The sequence below is a fragment of the Trichoderma gamsii genome, assembly GCF_001481775.2.
Source record: "Trichoderma gamsii strain T6085 chromosome Unknown Scaffold_12.2, whole genome shotgun sequence".
Lineage (NCBI taxonomy): Eukaryota > Fungi > Ascomycota > Sordariomycetes > Hypocreales > Hypocreaceae > Trichoderma > Trichoderma gamsii.
In genome coordinates, this window is record NW_020171349.1 from 824,934 (window position 1) to 851,809 (window position 26,876).

At 51.3% G+C, this 26,876-nt stretch overlaps 11 protein-coding genes across 11 annotated transcripts; 6 read left to right on the top strand and 5 right to left on the bottom strand.

Moving 5' to 3' along the window:
- Positions 1–1,149: 1,149 nt before the first annotated feature.
- On the bottom strand, positions 1,150–2,978 carry TGAM01_v204441 (tRNA modification GTPase TrmE; the record flags this gene model as incomplete). Its single annotated transcript, XM_024549424.1, has 4 exons — positions 1,150–1,168; positions 1,230–2,680; positions 2,741–2,867; positions 2,917–2,978. The coding sequence occupies 4 exons, from the start codon at positions 2,976–2,978 to the stop codon at positions 1,150–1,152; spliced, it is 1,659 nt and encodes a 552-aa protein (XP_024405888.1).
- A 442-nt stretch (positions 2,979–3,420) lies between these two features.
- Positions 3,421–4,603, top strand: TGAM01_v204442 (elongator complex protein 5; the record flags this gene model as incomplete). Its single annotated transcript, XM_024549425.1, has 3 exons — positions 3,421–3,579; positions 3,673–3,841; positions 3,906–4,603. The coding sequence occupies 3 exons, from the start codon at positions 3,421–3,423 to the stop codon at positions 4,601–4,603; spliced, it is 1,026 nt and encodes a 341-aa protein (XP_024405889.1).
- A 573-nt stretch (positions 4,604–5,176) lies between these two features.
- On the top strand, positions 5,177–5,960 carry TGAM01_v204443 (protein transporter SEC22; the record flags this gene model as incomplete). Its single annotated transcript, XM_018809813.1, has 3 exons — positions 5,177–5,210; positions 5,270–5,307; positions 5,373–5,960. 3 exons carry the CDS (start codon positions 5,177–5,179, stop codon positions 5,958–5,960), a joined length of 660 nt encoding a protein of 219 aa, XP_018656952.1.
- A 594-nt stretch (positions 5,961–6,554) lies between these two features.
- On the bottom strand, positions 6,555–7,665 carry TGAM01_v204444 (hypothetical protein; the record flags this gene model as incomplete). Its single annotated transcript, XM_018809812.1, has 2 exons — positions 6,555–7,363; positions 7,440–7,665. The coding sequence occupies 2 exons, from the start codon at positions 7,663–7,665 to the stop codon at positions 6,555–6,557; spliced, it is 1,035 nt and encodes a 344-aa protein (XP_018656951.1).
- A 1,502-nt stretch (positions 7,666–9,167) lies between these two features.
- TGAM01_v204445 (hypothetical protein) lies at positions 9,168–11,275 on the bottom strand (the record flags this gene model as incomplete). The annotated part of the gene is made up of 3 exons (XM_018809811.2): positions 9,168–10,294; positions 10,359–11,136; positions 11,210–11,275. The coding sequence occupies 3 exons, from the start codon at positions 11,273–11,275 to the stop codon at positions 9,168–9,170; spliced, it is 1,971 nt and encodes a 656-aa protein (XP_018656950.2).
- A 1,807-nt stretch (positions 11,276–13,082) lies between these two features.
- On the top strand, positions 13,083–13,884 carry TGAM01_v204446 (hypothetical protein; the record flags this gene model as incomplete). Its single annotated transcript, XM_018809810.1, has 2 exons — positions 13,083–13,269; positions 13,343–13,884. 2 exons carry the CDS (start codon positions 13,083–13,085, stop codon positions 13,882–13,884), a joined length of 729 nt encoding a protein of 242 aa, XP_018656949.1.
- A 455-nt stretch (positions 13,885–14,339) lies between these two features.
- Positions 14,340–15,307, bottom strand: TGAM01_v204447 (20S proteasome subunit alpha 6; the record flags this gene model as incomplete). Its single annotated transcript, XM_018809809.2, has 3 exons — positions 14,340–15,002; positions 15,073–15,178; positions 15,270–15,307. The coding sequence occupies 3 exons, from the start codon at positions 15,305–15,307 to the stop codon at positions 14,340–14,342; spliced, it is 807 nt and encodes a 268-aa protein (XP_018656948.2).
- An 853-nt stretch (positions 15,308–16,160) lies between these two features.
- TGAM01_v204448 (phosphoserine aminotransferase) lies at positions 16,161–17,633 on the top strand (the record flags this gene model as incomplete). Its single annotated transcript, XM_018809808.1, has 4 exons — positions 16,161–16,187; positions 16,248–16,334; positions 16,394–17,196; positions 17,261–17,633. The coding sequence occupies 4 exons, from the start codon at positions 16,161–16,163 to the stop codon at positions 17,631–17,633; spliced, it is 1,290 nt and encodes a 429-aa protein (XP_018656947.1).
- A 399-nt stretch (positions 17,634–18,032) lies between these two features.
- Positions 18,033–18,952, bottom strand: TGAM01_v204449 (hypothetical protein; the record flags this gene model as incomplete). Its single annotated transcript, XM_018809807.1, has 2 exons — positions 18,033–18,548; positions 18,644–18,952. 2 exons carry the CDS (start codon positions 18,950–18,952, stop codon positions 18,033–18,035), a joined length of 825 nt encoding a protein of 274 aa, XP_018656946.1.
- Positions 18,953–20,398: 1,446 nt separating this feature from the next.
- TGAM01_v204450 (hypothetical protein) lies at positions 20,399–22,913 on the top strand (the record flags this gene model as incomplete). The annotated part of the gene is made up of 5 exons (XM_024549426.1): positions 20,399–20,765; positions 20,843–20,942; positions 21,016–21,179; positions 21,259–21,625; positions 22,094–22,913. The coding sequence occupies 5 exons, from the start codon at positions 20,399–20,401 to the stop codon at positions 22,911–22,913; spliced, it is 1,818 nt and encodes a 605-aa protein (XP_024405890.1).
- Positions 22,914–25,291: 2,378 nt separating this feature from the next.
- Positions 25,292–26,870, top strand: TGAM01_v204451 (galactose-proton symporter; the record flags this gene model as incomplete). The annotated part of the gene is made up of 6 exons (XM_024549427.1): positions 25,292–25,799; positions 26,040–26,085; positions 26,220–26,300; positions 26,385–26,420; positions 26,517–26,582; positions 26,672–26,870. Coding segments are annotated over 6 exons (936 nt in total), but the record flags the coding sequence as incomplete, so codon positions are not given.
- Between the last annotated feature and the right edge of the window lie 6 nt (positions 26,871–26,876).

Sequence of the window (26,876 nt, forward strand, 5' to 3'; positions counted from 1 at the left end):
GGATATCAGAACAACACACTGCTCTACTCTCAACCAGCAACACAGTTCTGTACTATACAATCCATTACACTGCACTGCAATACAAAGCAACTATCTAAATCTATATATATCTGCTATTCATCTCCTCGATATATCGACTCTCTCTTCATCTCTTCCCCTCAAAGTCATATAGTCGGTGCATCTCTTCAACGCAACCACCACCATTACTTCTACTCTCTACAAACCACTCAACTCTACAAACAACATCACAATGGCCGCCTTTGCTTCCTCCTTCGACGCTTCCGTCTCCATGGTTGACTCCGCCCGAAGCGGCTACAACATCGTCTCTCGTCCCAACACCGGCCCAGGCTCTGGATCCAGCTCCAGCTCAGGCTCATCATCCACCGGCCGCCGGGGCAACTAAGAAAAAACTATCCTTCTTTCTTACTTGCTAGACGCTTTCGATGTTGTACAACAATTACTGCTTTCTTCTTCTTTTTTTATTGCCGAGCGTTAGACTTGCCTTCGCGGGCCATTCGATTTTCGCATACAAAACTACAAAACTACACAAAAAAATCTATACACCTTTCGGCCAAAAGTGCATGGACAGACGGATAGACAAAACACAAAAAAAAAAACACGCACATTGGATACTTTTCTCTTTTCCGCCGGAAGAAAATTAGCCATGGCGGAAAAAAATTCCCTCTCATTGCAACCCCTGGGAGGGAACAGAAGCAGCCATCTCTTTTGCGACTCGGGGGTTCCTTTTCCAGTCCCCTTCTGTACTTCTATCAAAATGGCGTGCGACATTTATTTTTTTTATATGGGCGGCCTCTGGGATTCTTTTTCTTTTTTTCCCCCCATTTTTTTTCTTATCCTCCTCTTGTCCCTGATGATTTTCACGCGGCGTTGGACACGGGAACAACAGCAATACAGTATGCTGCAAAGAAGCAGACAGCTTAGAGATATGGGTTCATTCAACACTTTGGTTAGATTTCTGAAGCTTTACGGCACTTTATGTACTCCTTTTCCTCCTTTTTTTCTTTTACTCTTTCTTCTTCTTCTTCTTCCTCCTCCTCCTTTTCCCTCCACTTCTTCTCTATGCCCCCTTTATACTATATCTAGAATGTAAAATATATTACTATGAGCTTTTTTCTTACTCTTTTTATCTTATTTTCCAACGCAAAACCTAGTACTCGTATCAGTAAACTCGTGAACAATAGCAAGAAAAAAGAGCTTCAGTGACTTACTTCTCAAACACCACCCCAAGAACGTCTTCAACATCGCCAGCCTCTCCCTTGCCAGTGATGCGCGCCAGACAGTCTGCCGCATACCGCAAAAACTCAGCCGCCAAAACAGCGTCGGCTTCCACTCCTGGATGGTGATCCTCTCCCTCCGGCCGCGCCTCTGCCATAAAGTCCTCCAGATGAGCCCTGCACCTGGCCAGGAGCTGTGCCTGGCGAGCTGTCACACCAAGCAGATCCTGCAGGTCGACGGGCATCTCTGTCATTTGCGAAAAGGTGCTGACCAGAGCCTCTGTCAATGCATGAATCCCTCCCGGATCCTTGTTCCGCGCCGCAGAGGCGCTCGTTAGGCTGGCCTCCTTGCATGACACTGCGGCTAGTTGAACTGATCCTAGCCTGGGATCCTTCTCGCCTAATCTTTGGCGAAACTGGTCGAGGAGCCGATCAAACTCGCCTGGTTCGGCGACGTCTCTCTTGTTTACCACAATCAGCTGGGCTTCTGCCGCGGCGGCAATGTCCAGCGTCTCCTGGTCGTACAGGATGAACGGCCCCGACGGGCCACTCTCGACCGAAGCCAGGACGATGACAATGTCTGATTCTTGGGCCTTTTGCTTCGCCCGGCGGATTCCCTCCAGCTCGACAGCCCCAACAGGACCTGATGGCCCTAAAGGATCGCTCGACCTAAATCCGGCAGTATCCGCGAACGAACAGAGATAGCCTCGAATATCGAGGCTGGCCTCGACAACGTCTCGGGTGGTACCAGCCTCGCCGGACACAATCGAAGCCTCGCGACCGACAATCAAGTTCATAAGCGAACTTTTCCCAACATTCGGCGGTCCCAAAAGCGCAATCCTGATGCCGCTCCTCAAAAGTTCACTTCTCTGGCCGCCCTGTTCGTGTAGATGAATCCCTTGAAGGATATTGTCCACCAGCTTTGCCACGTTGTGCAGCAAATCCGTGGGCGATTCGTCGAAATGCTGATCCTCCGAAAAGTCAATCAGAGCCTCAATCTCTCCCCGCGCAAGGAGGAGCTCTTCCCTCCAGCTCTCATATGTACGAGCCAAGGCCCCCGAATTTCCTCTGACTGCTGCGCGACGCTGCTGCTCTGTCTCTGCAGAAAGGATATCACCAAGGGATTCGACCCGTGCGAGATCGAGTCGATCATTCAAGAAGGCTCTCTTGGTGAACTCTCCTGGCTCAGCATATCGAATCCTATACTTTGAAGGGCACTGTGGAATGGCTGCTAGGACTGCCTTGACAGTGGCTGGTCCACCATGGATATGCAGCTCCAGCACATCTTCTCCAGTTACGGTTTTTGGAGAAGGAAAGAAAAGAACAAGTGCTTCCGAATCTAATACTCCTCGATGTGACCCTGAGTGCCGAGGGTCCAATAGCGACCTCACAGAGGCATATCTAGGCCTTGGTAGTGCTTTGGAGGGGCATAGCGCTCTGTATATCTGACATCCCACGTTATTATGAATTGGTACAATGCGGTATTCGGTGGTGAGTGTACTTACATCCAGACATGAAGGTCCTGAGATGCGAATTACAGCTATGCCCGCCTTGCCCTGGGCTGTTGAAAGTGCATAGATGGTGTCATTGGTGCCCGCACCAAATGCTCTACTTAACGGTTCGAGCTCATGACTATCAGCGGTTTCCGCGGAATAGAATCTCCGTTGACGATTGTATGCACAGGCACATGATTTCAATGGCAGCGGTTTCAATGCTGTAATGGGCCGGATTGAAGCAGCACATTGAGGTTGTCTCACGGCGCGAGTCAAGTGTTCCAGCCGTAGACCGTGGCGGCGCATTGACTGTTGGTACTATAAGAGAAAAAATGCCGTAACTGAGTTTTTAATTGAGACGGACAAATGCTGCTGAATAAAAAGAAGCATATGGCGCCAATAAGTTCAGATGAAGTCTATGATGAGAAAAGTTTTATGTCCCCGAATGCATCTTTGGCCATTTCCCATAGAGGAGTTTAGTGGAGGCATCGCTATTCCTCAGGCCAGGAATTAGCGCCCGTGCAGTCTCTTAAAGCAAACTGGAGCCGACGCCACAAATGATGGAACCTCTGTTTAGCTCATGTCCATTTTGAACCGCTTTCCCTGTAACTTTCCTTGAAGACAAACACCGAAGCAGCCAAACTTCAGCAGGTGGGCATATAGTTTTCAACACATAGAAAGGTTCCATAGCCATGCCACCCACGACAAACTCACATGGGCGTTCTCACAGCCTCCTCCTGCTCCAGAGGCTTCTGAATCTTCGCGATGCTGCCAGCCCTCTGACTCTTCTTCTCGATAACCTTGAACAGCCCGCTCGCCCAGTAATCTCAGAGCTCATGACAAGAGCAAAGGTATTTTCTTTCCTACTATTCATTCAATCGTTCATAATTCATCATTTTCTGTTACGCTGCGTGGTACAAGTGACTAACGTTCAGTACATGTAGCTGGCGAAAACGAAAGTCATCTTCTTATCCTTTTCTACACTCCGCAAGCCCCGAGAAGCAGACGTCTTCATCAAAGCCACGGGAAAAGACTTGAACGCAGTGAGCCGAGAGCTTTTGTCACATTATCCTGCATTTCAGCCAGCAGCCGTTAAGGACAAGACAGTCCAGAGTGAGTGAAAGGATCCATCTTTCTATCTAGAAGACGGATAGCTAAACTGGTGTATGTCATGTAGGAGCTGTCGTCTTCATTGACTCATTAAACTCACTTTCATCGGCCGCTACTCAGTCACTGGCCGTCTTCTTATCCAGCATCATCACACCGGTAGTTTCCATCGTGGGCGTATATCACACCGACGTACCAATCATTCTACCAAAATCGTTCAACGAATACGAACCTCATCCATTTGCGCTGCTTAATCACCTGGCGACGGCCATTTTAACACTCTCAAATCTACAGCAAGAAATCGAGCGGCAAAAGGCACGCAACAGGAGTGTCGTAGAGCCAGAATGGGGCCTCAAGGAAGATCGCGAAGGCGTCCTCATCGGCCTCACAGAAAAGAGCAAGCCTGAAGACCAGGGAGGCGTTGTCATCAACATGGAGCTCCGAAGGAGGAGCGGACGAGCCGTTGATGAAAAGTTCATTCTCATGCCATCCTCTGCGGCGGCGACAAAATCTGGGCTGGGCAAGCTTTGTCTTCTTACGGACCATTCCATGTTTAAGAAGCCTGATGCAGAGCAGGGCGAAGACGGAGAGGAGCAGCCCGAGAGCACATTTAATCTCGGCCTTACAGAGAAGCAACGGAAGGATAGAGAGGGAATTGTGCTACCATACTTTGACGCCCAGACAGATATCGGAGCTGGAGAGGGAGGTAGGATCCTGTACGAGATGGGCAGGGAGGACGATTTCGATGACGAGGAGGATGAAATATGAGCACAGAATAGGCCGAAAAAAGAAGTTCAATATTTAAAAACTAAAATGTTAGAAAGTAATGTCCTTCATTTTAGTTTTTAGCAATTCAGCAAAGAATATAGAGGGAGACAGCACGGCCACAGCTGCATTCACTTCAGCTCAAGAGGCGCCCAGTGAAGGTTACGCCACAAGCTTTGATTGCATGGGGCAACGTCAGCCACACCTCATATCACAAAACCCACCTGTCCAAGAATCAACATTTCGCATGTGTCTGCAAGACCAATACAATACCCTGCTCTTTAAACAACACTGTTACGTTGGCGAAAACAAACGTACAAAAAGCAATTCATACCGAATCTTGCATTGGACATCCCAGCCGAATCAAAGCTATAGCTCTCTATTTCGGCAACCAATTCCAATCCAGCCGCAGCTCGCCTGAGGATCCGACTACGGGCTTCTTGACACGTAGTTCTCCAGCCAGCGCCATCTGGGGATCACTGCTCCGCGAAAGCAGCGTCAAGCCCTTCTTCTCCCTCTTTTCTCATTTCTGCCTACTTCTACTACAACAAGAATACAACACATCCGCAAATCGAAATGATTCGCTCAACACAGATATCAAGGCTGGACGGTATGTCACAGGAGCAGCCCACCGAACCACCAAAAAAAAGCTAACACATCGTTTCCCAGGCCTCATGCTTTGCGCCTCCGTCGACGACGAAGCACAGGTTTGTTCCAAGCTCTTCTCAGCCCCCTCTTCTTACAGACGTGATACTGACAAACTACTTCCCAGTCCGACGCCGCCGCCCTCAACGAAGTCAAGCAGCAACTCCGCCAAATCCTCCGCAAACTCACCCGCACCTCCGAATCCCAAGCCTCCATCGAGACCTCCTCGGCCCTCTTCACAATCCACTACCTCATCGACTCAGACGTCGTCTTCCTCTGCATCTGCGAGCGCTCCTACCCGCGCAAGCTCGCCTTCACCTACCTCGCCGACCTCGCCCGCGAGTTCACAACCACCTACACCGCGCAGAACATCCACAACCCGGCCGCGCGACCCTATGCGTTCATGGAGTTTGACAACTTCATTGTAAAGACGCGGACGACGTATGCGGATGCCCGCGCGGCGCAGAATCTGGATAAGCTGAATGATGAGCTACGCGACGTTACCAAGATTATGACGAAGAATATCGAGGATCTGCTGTATCGTGGGGATAACCTGGAGCGCATGGGCGAGATTAGTAGCCGCTTGAGGGATGATAGCAAGAAATATCGGAGGGCTGCTGTGCGCATCAACTGGGAGCTGATGTTGAAGCAGTACGGGCCTTTTGCGGGACTGGGCTTTTTCATCTTGATCTTCATCTACTGGCGGTTCTTCTAAAACAAAGTGGGAAAGTGTGGAGAGAGTGGAAGAGAGAGATGATTAATGGTTAATGTGCGGTTTCATGTATATTGTGAAAAAGCGATAGGGGAGGAGAAGAAGGGAAGAAACAAGGGGAGAAGCCAACATCAAGGCATCAATGCACAGAGAGCGGAGCGTGGCGTTGATGGGGATATCCTTTATACTCTATATACAGTTATTTAAACTAATGCTTTCTATGCATCATAAATGTCTTTGCAGCTCTTTCTTGCCCCCATTGTCTTTATTCTCTAGCCTGAGGAACGCTGCTCTTCAAAATGATTCAGTTGTAGGTTGCAGGTAAAAGCAGGGGGGATAACGTCGTATAACCTGATTCGCCGCAAACTCCTAATTCAGATGCCTCGCTGAACCCACCAAAGACATGGTATTGCCTCCCTCTCCTTCTTCCTTGTAAAATAGGAACAAACACAGTGATAGCTCCCCTCGGTATTCATCTCTGCGACCGTCGTTGTCTAAACGATTAATCTGCAATCGCAAAACCCAAGTCTGTTCCCGCATTCTTGTTTGTAATGATAAAATGTAATGAAAAATGATTCCAAGTTCCGCATGACTCGTTCACATGACCAGGCAGTTGTTCTCTGCTGTCGTCGCCGTTGGTAATCCAATCGGTAGTGTAGCCGTTCCATGCTGCCATTCAAGGTGCTCTTGTAAAGATTTTACGTCGTCAAACTCCTCATCGGGGCGATACGGATCCTCATCGTCGTCTTCGTCCTGGGGCTGTTCCCCAATTTCCTCGCACAGCGGGCAAAGCAACTTGGCCTCCCAGTCTCCATGTGTCGGTATAATGTGGTTTGCGATAGCCACTGGAGCAAAGATGACCTGCTTCTGATGCTGGCCGCAATTCGTGACGCCTGATGCTTGCCAGTTTGACGTGGTTGGTAGTAATGATACTGGCGAGCCTAATGAGCTTGGTGGTACTGCTCGGGTAGACGATCGCACTGTTGGTATGCGCTCCAAATCCTCCCATACTAAATGTCCATCACAAAAGTCGCAGACAAACGCAATATCTTGGTCTCCAAATCGCTGAAATGTCCCCACGGTCTTACACGCCATAAGTTCTTCTCTATAATATCTCTCGAGTGTCGCTTCATCTGGTCTAATTCCGGCCTTGGCATCGCGGAGAGGAGCTCGCTGTTTCCGCTGTACGATAAAGGCGCCTAAACACCGCTGTGAGGCTTCCCGCGCGGATGTGAATACTCGCATTGCTGCCCGGCATTGAGCTCGATGTAGCTCTCGCTTTAACGTATATGTCTCGCGCACCCAGGTGGGATCGATAGGTCCTCCAGATCGACTCCAGTCCTTTAGCTTCTCGTTTAATGCCTGAAACTTGCCAAGAATCGCTCGCAGCTCTTCCATTGACTCATCTAACAAACAGCAGTCATATCAGCAACTCTGGTCATCTCTTTGGGGGGCCTATCCAGGTTCAACAAAAACACTCACGTCTGCGATCGTGCTCGTACTGCGACCGCCCATTTCCATTGACCAGCGGTCCAAGCTCTTGAAAGTCCTTTCTCGCCTCGTCCAGCACCGAATTTAGCGCACGCTCCTGCTCGCGCTCGTCCTGCCCCCAATGCCGTTTGTCCGAAAGGCTCAGGATGCGCTGCCCGTCGGAGATGATGTTCGCTATGTCTGCCAGCAGTGTCCCGACCGAGTCGAAGACGCCCATTGCTCTGACGGAGAGAGTGTGTGAATCTAAAGAATGGTAAGTCCTCTTGGCATGCGATGCGAACCCCGCGCTGATGCTAGACCGTAGTAATCCCTGATTAATAAAGATTGCCAACGCCACACGGTGACACTGCAGGTGAGGAAGCTCGATTCCTTTATAAAACCGAGCAAAAAGATGTTGCAGAGAAACGAATGAATGAATAAATAAATCAAATCGAGGTCCAAAACCTCGTCTAGGGGCCTCGGAGAGACACCCGTCGACGGGCGCGTCGCATGGGGGAAGCTCCGCGGTCTGGGGTGAAGTTGCTTCTGGCAAAATGACGTAGAGAACGGGCGGCACTTTTTGAGGCGACTTAATGAGTAAGGTTATGGATAATGGCCCGTGGTTCCTGTCTAACGGAGCGTCGTGGCTGTGGCCAGCATTCGGTTGCTCGCGCCGTGGGAAGCCCCGGACACACCCGCCTTGGGAAGGACAAAGAGAGAGAAGAAGTGGGCGAGAACAGGCACAGTAGTGAGGCTGTGCTGGCAGCGGACGGTGGGTCGAATGGAGACTGGATAGGGATACGAATGATGCACGAAGCAGAATAAAGAAGTCGACTAACAAGAAGAACAAAGATATGAAAAAAAAAAAAAAGGAGAAGGGGGGGAGCAAACAAAGCGAGGGGCAGGAAGCGACTCCAGAGGCTGAATCGACAATCGTCACAAGAGAACACGCAAGAGAATGAGATGGAGAGAGATGGAGAGATGGAGTTGGAGATGCCAGTGTCTGATTCGCTAAACTAAACCCGCTCAGCGCCTTTGTTAGCAGGCAAACCGCTGCGCTGCACGCAAGAACTGATTGATCCTCCCGCTGGCTTGAGCAGCCCACTGTTGTCTGCTGCAGCGCCCAATGGTTGGAGGCCGTCAGTGGGGGGCGGGCCTTTACAGGGGTTGCGGCGCTGTGCCACCTCCCCGTGGGCGCCGGTAGAGTGGGCTGTGGCAGCGGCAGGTCTAGGCCCCAGGACCCTTTTCTACAGCGCTCTATTAGCGCATCAATGCACATTGGATGACACCACCATGCACCTAAATAGAACATGGTAGCCATTACTATTTCGTGTGGAGGGGCGTTCGTGACCTTGAATTAAACACCTACTATAGGGCTGACGAAAAGGTGGCTTAAAAGCCTGGGCAGTCAGCATCAATGTTGGCGAAAATAGACACGATGCCAACCTGAGGCGTTGGTGGCTGCCATCCTGAAACAAAGCCGAAAGCAAAGGCTTTATAATATCGAGGGCACCCAACGTGAGGCCTCTTTGAGGGGCTCTTTGACAGCTCTGCTTGTGATGGTATTGGAGGTTGTATAAAAGATAGCAAGCACTTGAAACTATCCCTATTTGTTGCTAGATACTTAATCATCAATTACTAATACATGGCCAACTAAGGCGTCTATTTGTCGATGGTGTCTTGGGAACACGCAAACTGCCAACTACAGCAGTTACGGTATTAGATATCTAACCGAGAAGCTCATCGCCTCTTGGTAGCCTTTTTAGCCTCGGCCCCAGTAGCTGTAGCCTCGTTCTTATCTTCAGCCGCATCTGCAATAGCATCCTTGTCGTCCTTCTTGACCTCGGGCTCGTCATCGTCACCACCCTGGCCAAACTCGTTGACACGAGTGTAGTCGATCCTGTAGGCCCAGCGCTGGTACAGGTAGATGAAGAAGATGACGTCGTCACGGAATGTCGCCAGTCGATGCAGGATAGGCATCTTGATAGTGAAAGCGAACAAGTCGTCGATGAAGGTGTTCAAGAACTTGTACATCATGGCCTTGGCGGGCATGTGTGCAACGCTCTTGAGTCGGTAGTTGATGTACAACGAGGGAATCATCATCAGGAAACCATAGGTGTAGACAGATCCGACCAGAGTCGTAATGACAAATGAGTACCACGATTTGTGGGATTCATAGATCAACGAGTAGATGCCGTAAGCAATCAGCAGAGGCACAGCGAGCATGTACATGTACTTGAAAGCAATCTGGTCATATTCCTTGGTCTTTTCCTCGGTCTCGGTGAGCTTGTGTTTATCTTCGAATACAAACCAGTACGGGATAACAGAGCCCGGAGCAGTTTCTCGGAGACGAACGTTGACAACGGTAGTGATCTTCCAGAATTCAATGACGATACCAATAACTTGCGTACCGAGAATCATCCAGCTCGTGTTTTGAGAGTTGTCAAGGAGATACAGGAAGATGACGGTCTGCATAAACACGTTGGCCAGGATAGATCGAACCGAAATGCCAACGTTGTCCTTCTTCTTGCGGTAGTGCGCAATGTCTGAGCCAAATGCAAGGGTCTCCAGAATCATGTGGGCAATACTTGCAAAGGCCGTGATACCCAAAAGGATGGGGTTGGTGTCGATGAAGATTTCCTTGATCATTTCAATCTCAGATCCATCGCCACCGCCGGGAACAGGGTTGCCGAGAGCAGCCTGACGAGCGTTCTCTTTGGAGTTGAGCTCAATGGCAGCCATGGCATAAAATTGCCAGCTGGGCATGTTGTTGAGATCAATATGAAGGGGTAGCTCTTTAACAGTGTCGTTCAGAAGCGTCATGTGGGCTTTCAATTGCCAAAATGTGTTGACGAAGAGTGGCGGGTCTACAAGAGCTCAAGTTAGTTTACAGCACAGTAATCATACCAAGAACCAAGATTAGTGACATACAGTACCATCCGTTTTGACCCGAGCCGTCGCGAGCACCAGTTGCCTCAAGACGAAGAAACGTCTTCAGCGCAGGATGGATGGAATCCAAATCCTTGACGCCCAAACCAGGCACCAGGGAGAAACTAGCATTTTGGTGATAGTAGTTGGCAATGATGGGACCTGAAGCATCCTCTTCCACGGGCTCTGGCTCATGAGTGGGCATGTCTTCCAGCAAATTCCGCTTCTGCACAAACTTCTTCTTTGCCAAATACTGGGTCAGGGGATGCACAACGTGGTACGCTCGTCCAGGATCATAGTTGGGCAGATGGGGGTCCAGGATGCTGTCCGCGAGACCAACGTAGAAGTGGCCCCAGAGCGTGCCATTGTGCTGCACAGCTTCCGGCACCTTGAAGGTAGTATCGATTGACCGCTTGTCCGTCTTGTTGTTCATGTGAAACCGCTTCTCGTCCAGCACGACATACTCCGCCGGCACCGAGGAAAGAGGAGCCGGGTTAAACGAGGGCGAGATTGTAACAATTACGTCCAGGTAGCTGTCCTGAGGCCAGATGGGAGCAATGGTCTTGGGAAGGGGTCTGTAAATGGCGCCCTCGTCCAGGCGTTTCGGTCGAAGCTGGTAGGGCGGAATGCTGCCCAGATTGTCTGGCACGGTGATGGACGCCCCGGTCTCGGGATGCGTGACGACCTTGCCGGTCTGTTCCTTTGCCAGGTAGAAGCTGAGGCCGGCATTGACGCCAAAGTAGACGGCAATGGCCGCAATGATTTTGCCCATGCCAAAGCCCTGCACAATTTCAACAGCAACCCCGTCAGCACACATCTCTCTGGGCTCTGGGGCAGATGCCATCACGACTTACACTGCTCTCCTCTTGGCGCCGTCCCGCCTGGCCCGCGGGCCTCTGCGCAACAGCTGTGTCGGACATTGCGCAGGCTGTCGATGGAACCTCTGCGGCTGTCACGTCGGGCACAGACAAGTCAGGCTCTTTTCGCCTTGCTGTAGTGAATCCGGAGCAGAGTCGACCGCCCTAGAAAACAAAACACAGGCCAGATGTGTGTTTTGCAAGGTGGGATGCAAGATGGCCTTTCGCAAGCACCGCAGCCTTGGCAGCTAATTTTCCCACCTGGGCCTAGGCCGTTGAGCTTCCACTGGCGTCATGCACCCAAGTACCCGGCACATACAAAAACCCGCAGCGGGGTACAATGCGCAGACGCAAGCAGCGGCAGACGCCGGCGGCCGGATCAAGTCGGCGCCGGGCTCGCCCCATCACACCGGGTCGGCGAATCAACGACGGGCGCTGTGACACGATGACGTCGACAGGGCGAAGAGAAGAGGCTCAACGATGGCGAGGGGCAGCGGGTCTGTTTGCCTCTGCTTCTAGAGCCAAGCCGTGGCCGAATCGAAGCTGTGAGCCGTGAGCCGCCTCTTCAATGGCCGTGACACGCTGTCCCTGATCCACTCAGCCACTTTGCCGTGGCATGGCTTCCGAGGACCGCTTCCGCCATCGGGACTCAGGCTATTGTCCAGGTGACACTGCTGGAAGCTCTCATTGGAGGCTACCGGTATTATTCTGAGACTCGTCTATCGGCTCTGGGACACGCTATGTAGATACAATTGATGAGCCCCGTGCATTGATCTTTGAAGGCATTACGATTAGCGAGAACTGTATCATAGATAATACCAGAAGTAAAATCACTAGATTGGCATTATAGACCTTGCAGCTGAGCAGCCTATGCCCCTGCGTCAGATACATGGCAATGGCGGTATGCAGATAACAAGCCTCACATTGTAGCAAAGACAAACAATAGCAACCGGGTACAAACCCACTCCTCGACAGACGGATCTGTGTAGCCACGCAAATTCTTGGCTGTTCTTCACCGGCCCTGTCCTGCTGACCCCCCTTTCCGCCGCCCAGCTCCGTCAACGCAGCAAATCAACATCAATGCAAGTCAATTACCGTCGTACAAAGAACGATAGAATGCCAACGTGCTCCGTGTCAAACGACGTAACAAGCGCAAGGCAAGGCCCAAAGAGGGACTTGGGCATTCGTCCCACCTCCCGGCAGAGACGCCAATTGGGCGGCCGAGAGCTACGGCGAGCGTAACTGGCAATTTTTGCAAAATTACCCTTTTAGTGATAGGCTCCGGCACTCCATATGACTCCCACCTCCAATTTTCTGGGTCTTTTGGGGGGCAAGCAGTTGGGTTTTCTTCCCCATCCTAAATAATTGGGGGTCCGGCGGTGGCCGATGGCTGCCGGCCCAGGATTAGTGTGGAAAAAAAAGGCGGTTTGCGCAAAGCGTGCAGTCAGATCTGGCGGGAGGACCTGAGTTGACCTGAGTTGGCGCGGTTCTGCAGCGTCATTCCATCAACGTCTATATCTAGTCGCGGTTCGCCACTCTCCTTTTTGACCCTAATCTCTTGTTTCTTCTCGTTTCTATTTCTTTGAACGAGACTGAGGAATTCTGGAGTTGCCTTGCAACAGGATCTTTTTCTGGAAGCTTCACTCTTTTGCCATTTGGCTCAGATCATACTTCTTCTACAACTAGACCTCATCTACCATTCCTTTGCCTGAGACTTTGTCTGTGGCTTATAACTCGCCATCTAAGAGGCTCTTCGACCACATAGTTTCAACTTTTTCTCTTATATATCGGACGACCACCATTGCAAAGGCCTTTCGCCTCTTGTCTAATTCCTTCAACCCTCAGCAAACCATCTGTCACAACCCCCACCATGACTGCTGATTCTATCACAACTGGCCAGACTGGCTCTTCCAACGGCTCTTCCAACGGCCACACCAATGGCACGCCTCGCACCAAGATTTGCGTATACTGCGGCTCAAGCGGCGGAAACGACCCCGAGCACATGGAAACTGCCCGCGAGCTCGCCAGAGTAATGGCCGAGAACGACATTGATCTCGGTAAGGCTCGAAACAACCCCCTTGTGTCAGAAGATATAACCCATGGCTAACCAATTCTTCTTCTAAATTATAGTCTACGGCGGCGGCACTGTCGGCCTCATGGGCGAAGTCGCCAAAACCCTCTGCGAGCTCAAGGGCCCCGAGTCCGTGCACGGCATCATCCCCGAGGCCCTCGTCAAGTACGAGCGCAACGGCACCTACCAGACCATCAACGTGAACAACCAGTACGTGCCCACCGAGTCCACCTACGGCCGCACCACCGTCGTCAAGGACATGCACACGCGCAAGAAGCTCATGGCCGAGGAGGTCTTCGCCGGCGGGCCGGGCAGCGGCTTCCTCGCCCTCAGCGGCGGCTACGGCACCGTCGAGGAGCTCTTCGAGACGGTCACCTGGAACCAGCTGGGCATCCACAAGCGCGGCATCTGCCTGCTCAACATCAACGGCTACTGGGACGGCATCATCCAGTGGGTTGATAAGGCTGTCGAGCAGGGCTTTGTCAAGCTGCCCAACAAGGACATTCTGGTGACGGCGACGACCGCCGAGGACGCCATCTTGGCGCTGATGAACTACCAGGTCAGCGAGGGCACTTTTAAGCTAGAGTGGGGATCGCAATAAATGGATTTTTTTTTTTTGAAAATTTGAAAAAGGCCAAAGAAAACAAAGTGGCAAATGTTGTTCGCATGAGTCCAAGTTGCAGCAGGCACTGTTTTTTTCACGAGCTTGCTGGGACTCGGGTCTCCTTTTCTGCTACGCAATTTTCTTCTTACCCACTCAGCTCTATGTTTTGTTTTCTTTTTGTTTATTTGGCGCTTTTATCCAACGGCTATCATGTGTAATGCCTGGTTATGATGTACGGTATAGAGAGGTTTTTCCATCAAAGACATATATATATATCCATAGACAGGTTTTACTTACGTCATGGGACGGGAGTAATGTCATGATTAGGTATCTTCTTTTTTTTTTATTACTTCGTTCGTGGCAAGCTTCACAATACAGGCTGTTCGAGCAGCCTCCAGTGATGCATGATCTAGATTCTTTCTCTCGTAGCTCCCTCAAATTCCATGTGTCGTCTAGCTGTCAACCTCCATGCCGTCGCCCTCGCCCGCAGCTGTAGTCTCGCCCTCACCCTCGCCTCCTTGGCTTTCGCTAACGCTCTCAATCCACTCCTTGGTCTCGTAGCCATCATATAGCTTGAAAGGCTCGACACTTGGTCGGCCGTTGGGTCCCTCTTTCAAGCCCACCAATCCCACAGATGTGTTCTCGACCGTCAGCTCCTTGTCCTGTACCAAGCTCTCCTTGAGCGCCCTTAATCCGTGCTTCACCAGCTCCTCCTTTGAGCAGTCGGCGAATGACTCTATGTTCCGCTCCAGATATGTTCTGGCCATTTGGCTTCGCGCGCCAATGGCAAATGCGACCATCTCTTCCGTCATGCCCGATGGCTGGAACTCGAACAGGTGGGGGCCATTTTCGTCGACGCCAGCAACCAACAGCCCAACGCCGTACGGCCTCTTGCCGTAGACCTGGGTGTTGATCTGCGCCTTCTCACCAATCTGGCCAACCAGCGTAGGTATGGGCATCGGGCGGCCGTAGGTGAGGCGGTGGCCCAGGCATTGTTGCTTCATAAAGTTGGACAGGACGCGGGCATCTGATGTGAGACCGGCAATGGCAATGGCGGTGTGCTCGTCAATCTCGAAAAGCTTCTTCTGGTATGACGACAGTTCCTCAGCGTTTCGCTATTATGCCACACGGATCAAAGTCAGTCCAACGTCGTGCTGAGGGGTAAGAATGGAAACTTGCCTTGACGGCGAACAAGCCGACGTGTGTTTTGCTGGCAATTCCGACGACCACTGAACCTTGCTTTACGGCCTCGCCGGCATATTCGATCTGGAAGATTCGGCCTTGCGGCGAGCTGGGTGCCGTGGCATGTCAGCTATGCGAGCTTGCAGTAGAGCTACCAGGGCGAGGCGGCTGGAGGGGCTATCGGTTAGACAGAGACATACAAGGTGACGGAATCGTTGTCGTAATTGTTTCTGAACATGGTGGTTTACTGGGCGCTGGAATATCTCGAGGAGGATTGAAGGGGGTTTTTGCTTCTGCAACGGCGCGGCAGCTGGAGGAAGAGACCGTTGGCGTCTGGCTTAGATGGTTGATGAGGGAAACGCATCCAGGCAACCTAAGCTTCGTCGCCTTCCTGCCTGTGGCTGCAGACGCCACTACGCAGCACTCCAGCCACAGTTGCCAGCTCCCCTCCGGAACTTAGTCAGCATTGAGCGAAAGCTGTTCCTCAGCCACACTGGAGCTGCAAGAAATTAGTGCGTCTTGTTGCTTGTCAGTGAAGTCATTTTAAGCCCTGGTCAACTCAAAGCTGTCATATCAGATCGTCATGTAGAGGAGTTTTGATGTTATTTGTAGCTGCAAGACGTCAATTGGATAATGAATCTTCAAAGGACTCCCTAATTGCAGAAAGACGAAAACCTCTTGATCTGGCTTCGTCCCTAAAGTAGCATTGCTGGCTAAATTGATCCGTGACTCGATGATATTGCTAATTAAGCAAGCTGCTGCCCGTTTCTCCGAGAGCGGCCAATGCGGAGCAGCGCGGCGTTGATGCAATATTTCAGCCGTCGCTCTCGATAGCCTCCGACAAGCATGAGAGAGTTTTTTGACTCACTGGAATTTTGTTTCATTTAATCCAACGCATCTCAACCTCAATCAAGCCGGTGCCATTGAGCTTTTTCCAAGTCCTGTTGGGGTGACTCACTCAACGTATCTTATGAGAATACAAACATACCGTCACCAAACGTACACTTTTTCTTAGCCAAGCCACTCACTAGAGGTTTCTTTTTTTTTTTTACCTCTCACAACACATCACACCAAACCCACACGCCATCAAAATGCCTTCCAGAGAAGAGATTACATACGTAAATATGCCCGTCTTAGGATCTTCAAGAAGTACAGCTAATTGACTATTCAAAACGCAGTGGGGTGCCGGCCCAGCTTTGCTGCCCACGGCTGTCCTCGAGGGCGCTGCCCAGGCCCTCGTGAACTTTGATAACACTGGCCTCGGAGTATGTTATAGGCCCTTTGAGGATAATAACAATGTTCCTGGTGCTGATGATTGGTTCAGATTGCAGAACACTCGCATCGCTCACAGATTGCCAGCACCATTATCAACGAGGCCAAGGCGGATCTCGCCTCTTTCCTGGACATCCCCGACGACTATGAGATCTGCTTCCTGCAGGGCGGTGGAACAGGAGAATTCGCTGCCACGGCCTACAACCTGGTCGGCTCATGGATTACCAACAAGCGCCGTGAGATTTTCAGCCAGATCAAGGACAACGAGGACCAGGGCACCCCGGAGGAGTTCCAGAAGCTCCAGGCGGCAGTGGACAACGACCTGAAGCTGGACTACATCGTCACCGGAGGGTGGTCGCAGAAGGCGTCTCAAGAGGCGACGAGGCTCTTTGGAAAGGACAAGGTCAACATCGTTGCCAGCGCCAAGCAAAGCAACGGCGGCAAATTCGGAATCATCCCCGATGAGAGCACCTGGAAGCTCTCCAAGGACGCGGCTCTTGTGTACTTTTGCTCCAACGAAACCGTCGACGGCGTGGAGTTCCAAGAGTTCCCTCAGAGCCTGGCCCCCGGCCCTGATGGCAAGGGCCCCATTGTCGTGGCGGATATGAGCTCAAACATTCTGTCGCGAAAGGTTGACGTCAAGAAGTACTCGCTCATCTTCTTTGGCGCACAGAAGAACCTTGGATCTACCGGCATCACTGTCGTCGTCATTAAGAAGAGCCTGCTCGCTCCGCAAACTCCACAGCCTTCGGCGGAAATTATGAGACGCCTTGGTCTTCCTATTCCTCCCATTTTCTTGCAGTACGATACCGTTGCCAGCAACAACAGCTTGTACAACACGCTTAGCATCTTTGAGTAAGCACTTCCTTCTCTAACAGCATGCAGTCTCAACATGCTAACTCTCATTCTCTTTGTTCAGCGTTTACATCGCCGGCCAAGTCCTCAAGAAGCTTCTGGCCACTTACCCTGATAAAGCCAGCGGCCAGGAAGCCGTCTCTACCCAAAAGGCAAAGCTCATCTACGACGCCCTGGATGCTCACCCCAACGTGTACCGCGTAGTGCCCGAGAAGTCGGTCCGCTCCAGGATGAACATCTGCTTCAGAGTCACAAAGGGTGACAATGTCGACGTCGCTGAAGCCGACTTCTTAAAGCAGGCCACAGCTCTGGGCCTCACTGGTCTCAAGGGCCACCGCAGCGTTGGAGGCATTCGCGCCAGCTCGTACAATTCTATCCCTCTGGAGGGGGCTCAGAAGCTAGCCAAGTTCATTGCGGACTTTGCAAACGCTGCGTAAAGTTGCGTCTTGGAACTAAGGGGAATGAAAGGATTGGCGTTTTCACAACATGTATGTAGATGGATGAAGATATTTGGCTTAACTGGGGAACACGATGGTGTCGCATTCAACATATCCGACTCTATGGTGTTGGATATGTAGCGAGGATGAAAAGTACGGCGAAACTCAAGCGTGTTTGTAAGGCCGCCATAAAAATAAAACACGGGCGTATATTAAAAGGCGTCCTCTACGAATAAAATTTTCTGAATTTGACACTTGATCAATTGCCTCACGGGCTCTTTTCTTTGACTCCAATCTGCATTCTACAGTCCCATGCTCTATTGATTTCTGTTGAGCTATTCGCACCTCGAGTGCTCCAAGCAACTTGTTTTTCCCCTTTGCCACGTTAAATCATTTGCCTCAGAGTGCAAGCTCATCAATCTCCATGCTATCATCTATCTTTGCTCTTGCCTTTATCTCGGCCATGGACATTTCTTTCTTAGAGTTATCCTTGTCCAATTCCTTAGAGTCGTCCCTCTCCAATTCCTTAGAGTCATCCATTTCCAATTTCTCACCCTCATCCGCTTCCATCACAGGCGGCGTCCGCCTCAGCTTCATGTCTTCCGGAATCTCAACTCCCCAGTCCTCCTCCAGCTTATCAATCAGATACTTGTCAAAGTCACCCGCCTTTCTCCTCTCATAGGCGCTCCAGGCAGACGCCAGCCATTCCGGATCATGGCGGCCTTGCGCAATGTTGTCCGTGTAGGCCGCGCAGTCGTAGCGAAAGCTGTCGTCGTTCATGAGTGACGCAAAGTTGGGCCGCGCGTCTTCTGTGCCGGCGTCGAGAATGTGTCCCTTGTCGGGGAACAGCGATAGAATCTCTGTCTTTTCATCCTGATCCAGGGCGGTCCATGTCAGGGGATTGCATAAGATGCTCTGCATTTTACTTCAGTTAGCCATGGCACTTTCGTCTCTCGGCGGCAGAGAAAAGATGAAGCTGCAGTAAAGCAAACGAGGTAGGTTAGACAAACCCTCAGGTTAGCGGTAGCTAGAGGAGACTTTGGATCCTTTAAGATGCTCTCCGCATCCCACTTGTTCTTCTTGACAGCCCGTTTGGCAGCTGCAGGCTTCTTCTTTTGCCGCTGTGGAATTGATTTAGGCTCGTTTCTAGGCGGTGATGTGTAGCGTTTATTGGCCGCTGCCTGGCGTCGCGGTCGCACAGGCTTCACCGGCGAGTCTAGCTCAGAATGCAGCGATAGTGGCGACGAAGATGGGATCTCGGCCTCCTGATGCTCTAATTTTGAGTCTGCATCGGCTGATGCTGGGCCGGTCGTTGACATCGCGTGGGGGGTTTGGTTGGGATGAGATGGCCAGGATGGGGGGTTTGATGTGCTGATCGAGATTGTTTCACGCCGGCAGGGCTGTGAGTTTCTGGGGATGAATCGCGGAGGTTAAAGCTCGCGTCATGTCGCTAAGAAGTGTCAGATGTCGCTGTAAATGAAGTGATTTGACTCTTGTTTAATTAATCATTAAAAGGTGATTGACTTCAGCAAGTTTAAGCTGGGTATAGAGACGGTTAATGCAGAAGTTGATGTTAGCTGATGGCTTGAAAACCGTTTCTTCTAGGGTAGCGTTTGTTTAAATAATCTCAGCGTGGACCCAAGACGCTTTACTGTAGGAAAATATAGACTTAAGGTATCTATTTGTAGAAGCTTCCTTGATTAACTTTCGTTTGACATCCAACTGTGTTACTAAATATACAGTATGAATGCTTTTATTCTTCTGTCTAATTGATTAGAGTGCTCAATTCGAACCATCTCCGTTGGATGCGTACATGATCTAGGCTGCATGTCAACTACATCTTGTTGCCAAGTGTTAAGCTTGCAAATAGCAGCAAAGATGCCTTGAATGGTACTAAGTGTACATAGCAAGTACAAGTACAAAAGCATTCTTACATTAGTGGTCACTCTTGAGGTTGCGACGTTTCTCAGCCTCCTTCTTTATGCTATACCGGCTCTTTAGCCTTCGCTATCGTCACTTTAAATCCTCACCTACCTAAGGTACCTGCTAGTAATAAATCCGTCTTGGTATAGATACATGGTACCTCGACTTAACTTCTATCGCTATCGCTCACCCCATCGTAAGTTCATGCACATCCCGCTCGCGGATATTATCCTTGAATTTAGCCGGTAAAGTCTCAACTTATGATCGACCACCATCATGCAGGGCTCAAAGGACTTGTTTGCAGGCATGCATCAAAGGACATGACTCAATCCAACTTACCCGGCACAATCCGCAAACTCCAGTTTAAACATATCCTATACCCATTCGCTTGAATTATTCCGCCATTCATCAGATTGTTTAAGAAAGACACATGAAGAATGGTGACGGCACAATTGGCAATTTCTTCGAAGCGGATTAAAGAAGTCTTGATACAAAGAGATGTAGCTCCTCTGATCTCCTCTATTCTCCACTCGGACCCCATCTTTCCCCTCATTCGTGATGTTGGAGTCTGATATCATTCAATTCGGCTCAATGTGAACCGAAATGCAGGAAAAAAAAGAAGAGCTTGCATTAAACACGCTGCGCGCTTAAACGGTAGCTCACACACCTTTATAGCTACCTAGTAGCTTTGATGTTTTTTTGCTCTGTCATAGCTCATGATGACTTTGCCTTGTGATAGCCATAGATAATACAGCATATATCTCCAATAGCGAGCCAACTGACTCTAGAGCACCCTCCTAGCAGCTCCAATCACTTAGCAGATCTGTCTCCCAATATCAGCCATGGCTCCCCTCACGCTCGGCTACAACGACAAGCATCCTTTCACCCAAGTCCCCATCACAGATCGCTCATCTGTTCAGGAGCTCCTCCGAACGCTTCTTGATCCCCTCGAGCCCTTCTTCTCTCCGCAAAAAGCCCTCGTCAAGTGCCCCGGAGCCACGGCCGTCAGATTCGATCAGAGAGCGTCTGAAGTAGAAGGCTTTTTCCGACCGCTATGGGGCCTGGCGTGTCTGCTGGCCGGAGGCGGCGAGTATCGCCTCACGGAGTGGTGGATTCAGGGCATTAGGGCAGGGACTGACCCCGAGAGCCCAGAGTACTGGGGCTTTCCGCGTGACAATGACCAAAGAATGGTCGAGATGTGCCCTTTTGGTAAAGTTTCCTGGCTATATATATAAAGTTATGGAATGCTTCAAAGGGCTGAGGCTGACAAATGGTGTTTTATTCAGGATTCGCGCTGGCCGTCGCACCGAATCTGTGGAAAGGTCTCTCAGAAAAGGAGCGAGCCAATGTTGAGAACTGGCTGGGAAATTCTATCAATGAGAAGAAGTCAGTCTCTGACAATCGCAACAGCTTATTGCACAAATGCCAAAGGTTCGCCCTTACTAACAGAGTCATGCAGCATGCCCAACACGAATTGGCTCTGGTTCCGTGTCTTTGCCAACCTTGGTCTCAAGCAGAACGGAGCCAAATACTCGGAAGAACGCCTAGAAAGCGATATTAAGCACCTCGATACCTTCTATCGAGGAGATGGCTGGTCCAACGATGGTCCTGAGGGCATTCATCGTTAGTCTAGCCCCTTATCTTGGTCAACTTCCAGAAATCCTGTGGTTTCAAAATGCTCACTCGTTGTTGTCGTCTGCAGAAATGGACTACTACTCCTCCAGCTTCGCCATCCATTTCCTTCAGCTCCTCTACGCCAAACTCGCCGGCGAGTCGGACCCTTCTCGCGCAAAAGAGTTCAAGCACCGCGCCAAGATCGCCGCTCTCGACCTCGCCCACTACTACGATGTCGAAGGCCGGGCCATCACTTTTGGCCGCAGCTTGGTCTACCGCTTTGCCATGGTCTCCTTCTGGGGCGCCATGGCTTACGCCAATGTCGACCTCCCGGCGCCCCTGACGTGGGGCATGGTCAAGGGCATCGTGCTGCGTAATCTGCGGTGGTGGCAGACGAAGAACGACATCTGGACGTCGAGTGGGACGCTGTCGCTCGGGTTTGCGTACCCGAGCATGTATGTACGTGTGATGACCAAGAGATGCGCTATCTCGCCCCCAGTTTACACTTCATGCAGGTCTACAGACTATCTCTCCGATGCTAGATCACTGACAGTTGGTTTCACGTGGAACAAATGTAGATTACCGAAAATTATAACAGTCCTGGAAGTCCAGTAAGTAGCATTGATGCAACCCCCCACTTCCCAAGATCATCCAGAGAAAGCCTCATTCTAACTTGATTCGCCTCCCTCCCTTTCTTTGGGGAGGAGGCCAGTAACTCAGTACTGGTCATGCTTAGCCTTCATCTGTCTAGCAGTTCCGGAACAGCATCCGTTCTGGACGTCCAAAGAGGAGCCCATTAGCCTCCAGCTACCAAAAGTCAAGGCAATCCGACATCCAGGTCACATTACTAGGTAAGGAGAGCCTCATCCTCAATTACCCACCAATGAGAGCCCAGCTAACCCATGCGATGTATAATTCTAAAGCTACCTTGGCGGACATTGCATGCTTCTATCTTCGGGCCAAGCCTGTGGCTATCCAATGAAGGCCACGCATGCCAAATACGGATGCTTCGCGTACAGCAGCGCCTTTGGATACTCGGTGCCATCCGGGCTTTTCTCCTTGGAGCAATATGCGCTGGCATCACAGCTGGGGCTTTCAGACGACGGTGGCGAATATTGGAAGACGCGGAGGCTGTCAGAGTACGCCGCTATCGAAGAGCGAGACGGCCAGCCCATCCTCGTTTCAGTATGGAAGCCGTTCTCCGATGTCAAGGTCAGGACGCTGTTAGTGCCTCCAGCTGAGGAAACCCCGAACTGGCATCTGCGGATCCATCACATCCAAGCCGGCCGAGAGGTCATGACGGCGGATGGCTCGTTTGCCATCCTCAACGTCAACTCGGAAAACGGCAGATATCTGGACCTGTACGACGCATCCAAGGGCGAAGGCACCAGCCCCAGGATCATCGGCAACTACGATCTCAACACTCCGGCGGGCTGGGATACGGGCGTCAACGGGGCCTTTGCCGCGGCGCTGAACCGCGGAGCCGTGGGCATCAAGGCGCTCGAGGAGGGCGGACGGCAGGCCATGCTGGTCAACGCCGATCCCAACACGAACCTCATGGACAGTCGGACGACAATACCGACGTTGCAGCACACGATCCCGCAGGGCCAAGGGGTGTGGTACGTTTCTGCAGTCTACGCCAGGCCGGCGGGTGACGGCGTGCCCAAGGAGAGCTATCTCGATGGATGGAACAAGCCGCCGGCGATCCCAGCGTGGCTAGCTTTGGAGATGGCAGCAGCGTAGAGCGGGATGTAACGGTGCACACATGAATATATGTGATGGCGTGTGATTGAGATGCGTACTCCTTTTCTCCCCATTTCACCCAAGTACAGCTGCATAGATGAATATTCCATATCAGATATTGTGGCAAAGAAGAGAGAGCCATTGATATCGAGTCTCACCTCAGTTAAACTCTGCAGAACTCGACAACCAAGAGCAGCGAGATGCTTCATGGTACTGTATCAGTGCAAATGCCTGCATGTAACCATAGGACCAATGTACGCGTATCGCACCAGCTGAGAAAACACTACTAAACCTTTTCCTTTCTCCTTCGCTGAAAGAGACGGAGAGACTCAAGGAACTGAAATTTCCCGTGAATCCCAGCAGCTTCGCGGGGGAAGAAGCTCCACCCGGAAAGCAACGAGCGCTTCATGTCGCGGTACTTGCATTTAGGCGTGCTCCGCAGGCGCACAGACAAGTACATGTACAGTACAGTCCCTCAAGCTGGAGGTACCGCTACTTGGGTTATGGAGGGGTCAGACCTTGGCGCCTCTGAAAATGCGGAGAGAATCTGGAGAAACACAGGACCAACAGAGTCAAATGACAGCATAGGCTGGGGCAGCCGAGCAATAGAATGGAAATTAACGAGGGCTAGAAGATGTAGAGATTTTTAACGTTGCCGCCTCCGCGAATTGACCCCACTGTTCCATCTTGGAGCTCCCCCCTCCCGGCAGCGGTTAAAAAGGCGCCCCCCTTGTAAGCTTAAGTGGTAGCACCACCTTTATTGAACGTGGGATGTGTGCGAACCCGTATACTAGTTGCGTACTGTAGTGGTGGTGGAGGTGCTGTAGCATTCATTGCGTAGCGACGGCTTGGCTGCCGAAAAGCCGCGATTGTTTCAAGGATGGACAAACGCTGCTGGAGGGGTTGACGGGCCATTCGGCTTGTTTCTGCCGGGTATCATCAAGTTTTCAACTTGAACATTGTAATTAGCAAAGAATAGGTGTGCATATGCCATAGCAGCATTACCCAATACTACTATTTCCAGAAGGTTAATTTGGCTGTTGTTGAAAGATGGCCTCTTTTGCTCACCACTAGCCTCTCTGCAAGTCTTCTTGGCAAGCTCGTGCAACTCCAGCTCATTGGTGGGACGAGATTCTTCCGCTGGCTCTGCCCAAACTCTGACCCTGGACCTTTGACAGCCCGTGCACACTAACAAGATGATCGCGGCAGGTCATGAGCAGTAGCGGCTTCAGAGCTGAGAGTACCTGTAACTAGCAGCCATTGCAATGCGATGCGATGCAAGACGCTGTCTTGACTGCTGTAAAGCGGATCGAAATTGACACCACTGGGGTCAAATTGATACGTCCTATCTTGCGAAGGGTACATGTACAGCAAAAAAGAAAAAAAAGTGCTGACTTCCAAGGCTGAATCGGCTTTTGATCGCAAAGATGGCAATAACCGAACAATGTACATTGACCAAAAAAAAAGGGCCGACAACCAGCATTGCTTGCTCCAATCATTCAGGACTGGTGCTCACCCTCCCGAGACAACTTCCAAAGGAAACCTACTGCTTACTGGGTGTAAGGATTCTGCAATGGAATACTATAGACAACATGAACCAATGCAATAATTACCCATCGTAGTAGCAGCTTTCAGAGAGCTGTTTTTGCACGTCATCTAGTATATGCATACAGCTTCGCGTTTTGCGGGCTGAGGGGAAGCACCCATCACCGGCTAATATCGAGACGCTTCAACGGCCATCTCCAGCGACTCGGCTTCGCTTTTCCATATGCCTATTGCTCATCTCACCCAATATCGATTGATGCAGAACGCATGCATAGCAGCATCGCAATAGTATGGCCACCGCAGGTAGATGTACATTCACGTTCGTATTTCTACCATGGACGGGACACCACATCCAGGCGAGTCCCACTTCAGACGGGGGCCAAGCTCCAGAAAAAGTCTGGGGAACATTTTGTGATTCGCACCATGCCTTTAGCCTTGCTCCTTTCGCTGTGCATCTGCCTCTTTCATCCTCGCCTGGCGACCGGGGTCCAGGATTGCCGCCCGTTGACTGGGCCTGGAGTCGAGGAAATGGCAGAAACACATATCAGGCGTCGCATGGCCTCGTCCATCAGCCAGAGACCCTCCTCCTCCTCCTTTCTCGCAGTGTCTCCCTTGTGCAATTTAGGCCTCACCCGTCTTGATTCAGGAGGCTCAGCCCGTTCAATCCAGACTCTGAGTCCTGTCTGAGCATAGAGCAACTTTGTCTTTCTAATTGCTCTTCTTTCGTGGTGTAGTGCCTATACATAAAGGTAGTACACGAGGTATAGCGCAGCACGCGAGATATAGTCGGCCAACAACACCCAATCTAGAGAGCCCACTTGCAATCACCAGCCATGGCCGTAACCGCCAAGGTGCTGCGCGCCATCGTGCGCAACGACGCCATGCGCGCCGACCCGGACGAAATCTACGGATGGCGCGTCTTCGCCCTCGTCTTCTCCGCCTGCTTCGGCGGCATGCTCTTCGGCTGGGACACGGGCTCCATCGGCGGCATCCTCAACATGCCCGACTTCCAGGAGCGCTTCAACTACGCCGACAGCTCCAGCACCGCAAAGAACAACATGAGCCAGAACATCGTGTCCACGCTCCAGGCCGGGTGCTTCGCCGCCTGCTTCGTCACCAGCTGGCTCACCGACCGCTACGGCCGCCGCGCCACGCTCATCGGCTCCGGCATGCTCACCATCATCGGCATCATCTTCCAGGCTTCCTCTTCGGCCAAGGGAACGCTGGCCGTCATGTACGTTGGAAGGTTCATTGCCGGTCTGGGCATTGGTGCTGCTTCTGCCTTGACGCCGTTGTACGTCTCTGAGTGTGCTCCTCGTGCCATCCGTGGTGGCTTGACAGGTAAGAATTGAAAAGCCCCCCCCCCCCCCCTTTTTCGGGTATCCCGTCCCGCGTAATAGACGCAGCCCTATGGGCCTCGCCTTGTGAAATGGGCCGATTGAGATGAGCCCTACGAGCCCTACGAGCCCTACGCGGACTATGAGCCGAGAATGCCCTCCGTGTATAGATTGTAGCGTTCATGCAGGTGACGGCACTAAGGCAGGGAACGAGCTTATGCTAACCTCGGACCTTGATATACAGCTTTTTACCAACTCTTCAACGTCTTTGGAATCATGGTAGCTTTCTGGTATGCGATCCCCATAGAGCCCCCCTTTATCGTCTTCCCTTCAGCCGAATACAAATGGCAACAGATCAATAATCGGAAAAAAAAAAACGCAAGACCAAAGAATCTACATCAACTAATACAAACTCGTATCTTAGGGTCAACTACGGGTGCTTGCTACACGTCAAGGCCCCTGCAATCTACATTGTTCCACTTACTCTTCAAGCTCTCCCTGCCGTGTAAGATGCCATCCATACCGCCTATTGGCTGTTCATGAATCGCCAAATAGTCCACTTGCTAACTGCCGAAAAAAAAACAATCAGCTTCATGATGTTTGGCATGTTCGCTTCTCCTGAGAGGTACGTAATAGGCCCGTTTGTGGCAACTCTCCCCCAACAAAGGTCGAAGCGAGGTGCAGCAAAAAGAGCTAATCTCTCCCCTTTTCAATGATCCAGTCCGCGATGGTGTGCTAGACGAGACGACTGGGATCAAGCCACCAAGATCCTCGTCCGCCTCCGAGGGTAAGATAGCAAACCCCACGCCCAATATTCGCCTGTTGCAAAAGAAGTGCTTGTTCTGACCGTAGAGGGGTGTGTGATCCAAAAAATAGACTGCCTGCCGACTCAGAGTACGTCCAGCACGAGATCCAGGAAATGGCCGACCAGCTCGATCACGAGAGACGGCTGACGGGAGACGCCACCTTCAAGACGCTCCTCAAGGAGATGTGGACGATTCCAGGCAACCGAAACCGTGCCGTTATCTCCATCCTGCTCATGATCTTCCAGCAAATGACCGGTGTCAACGCCATCGTAAGA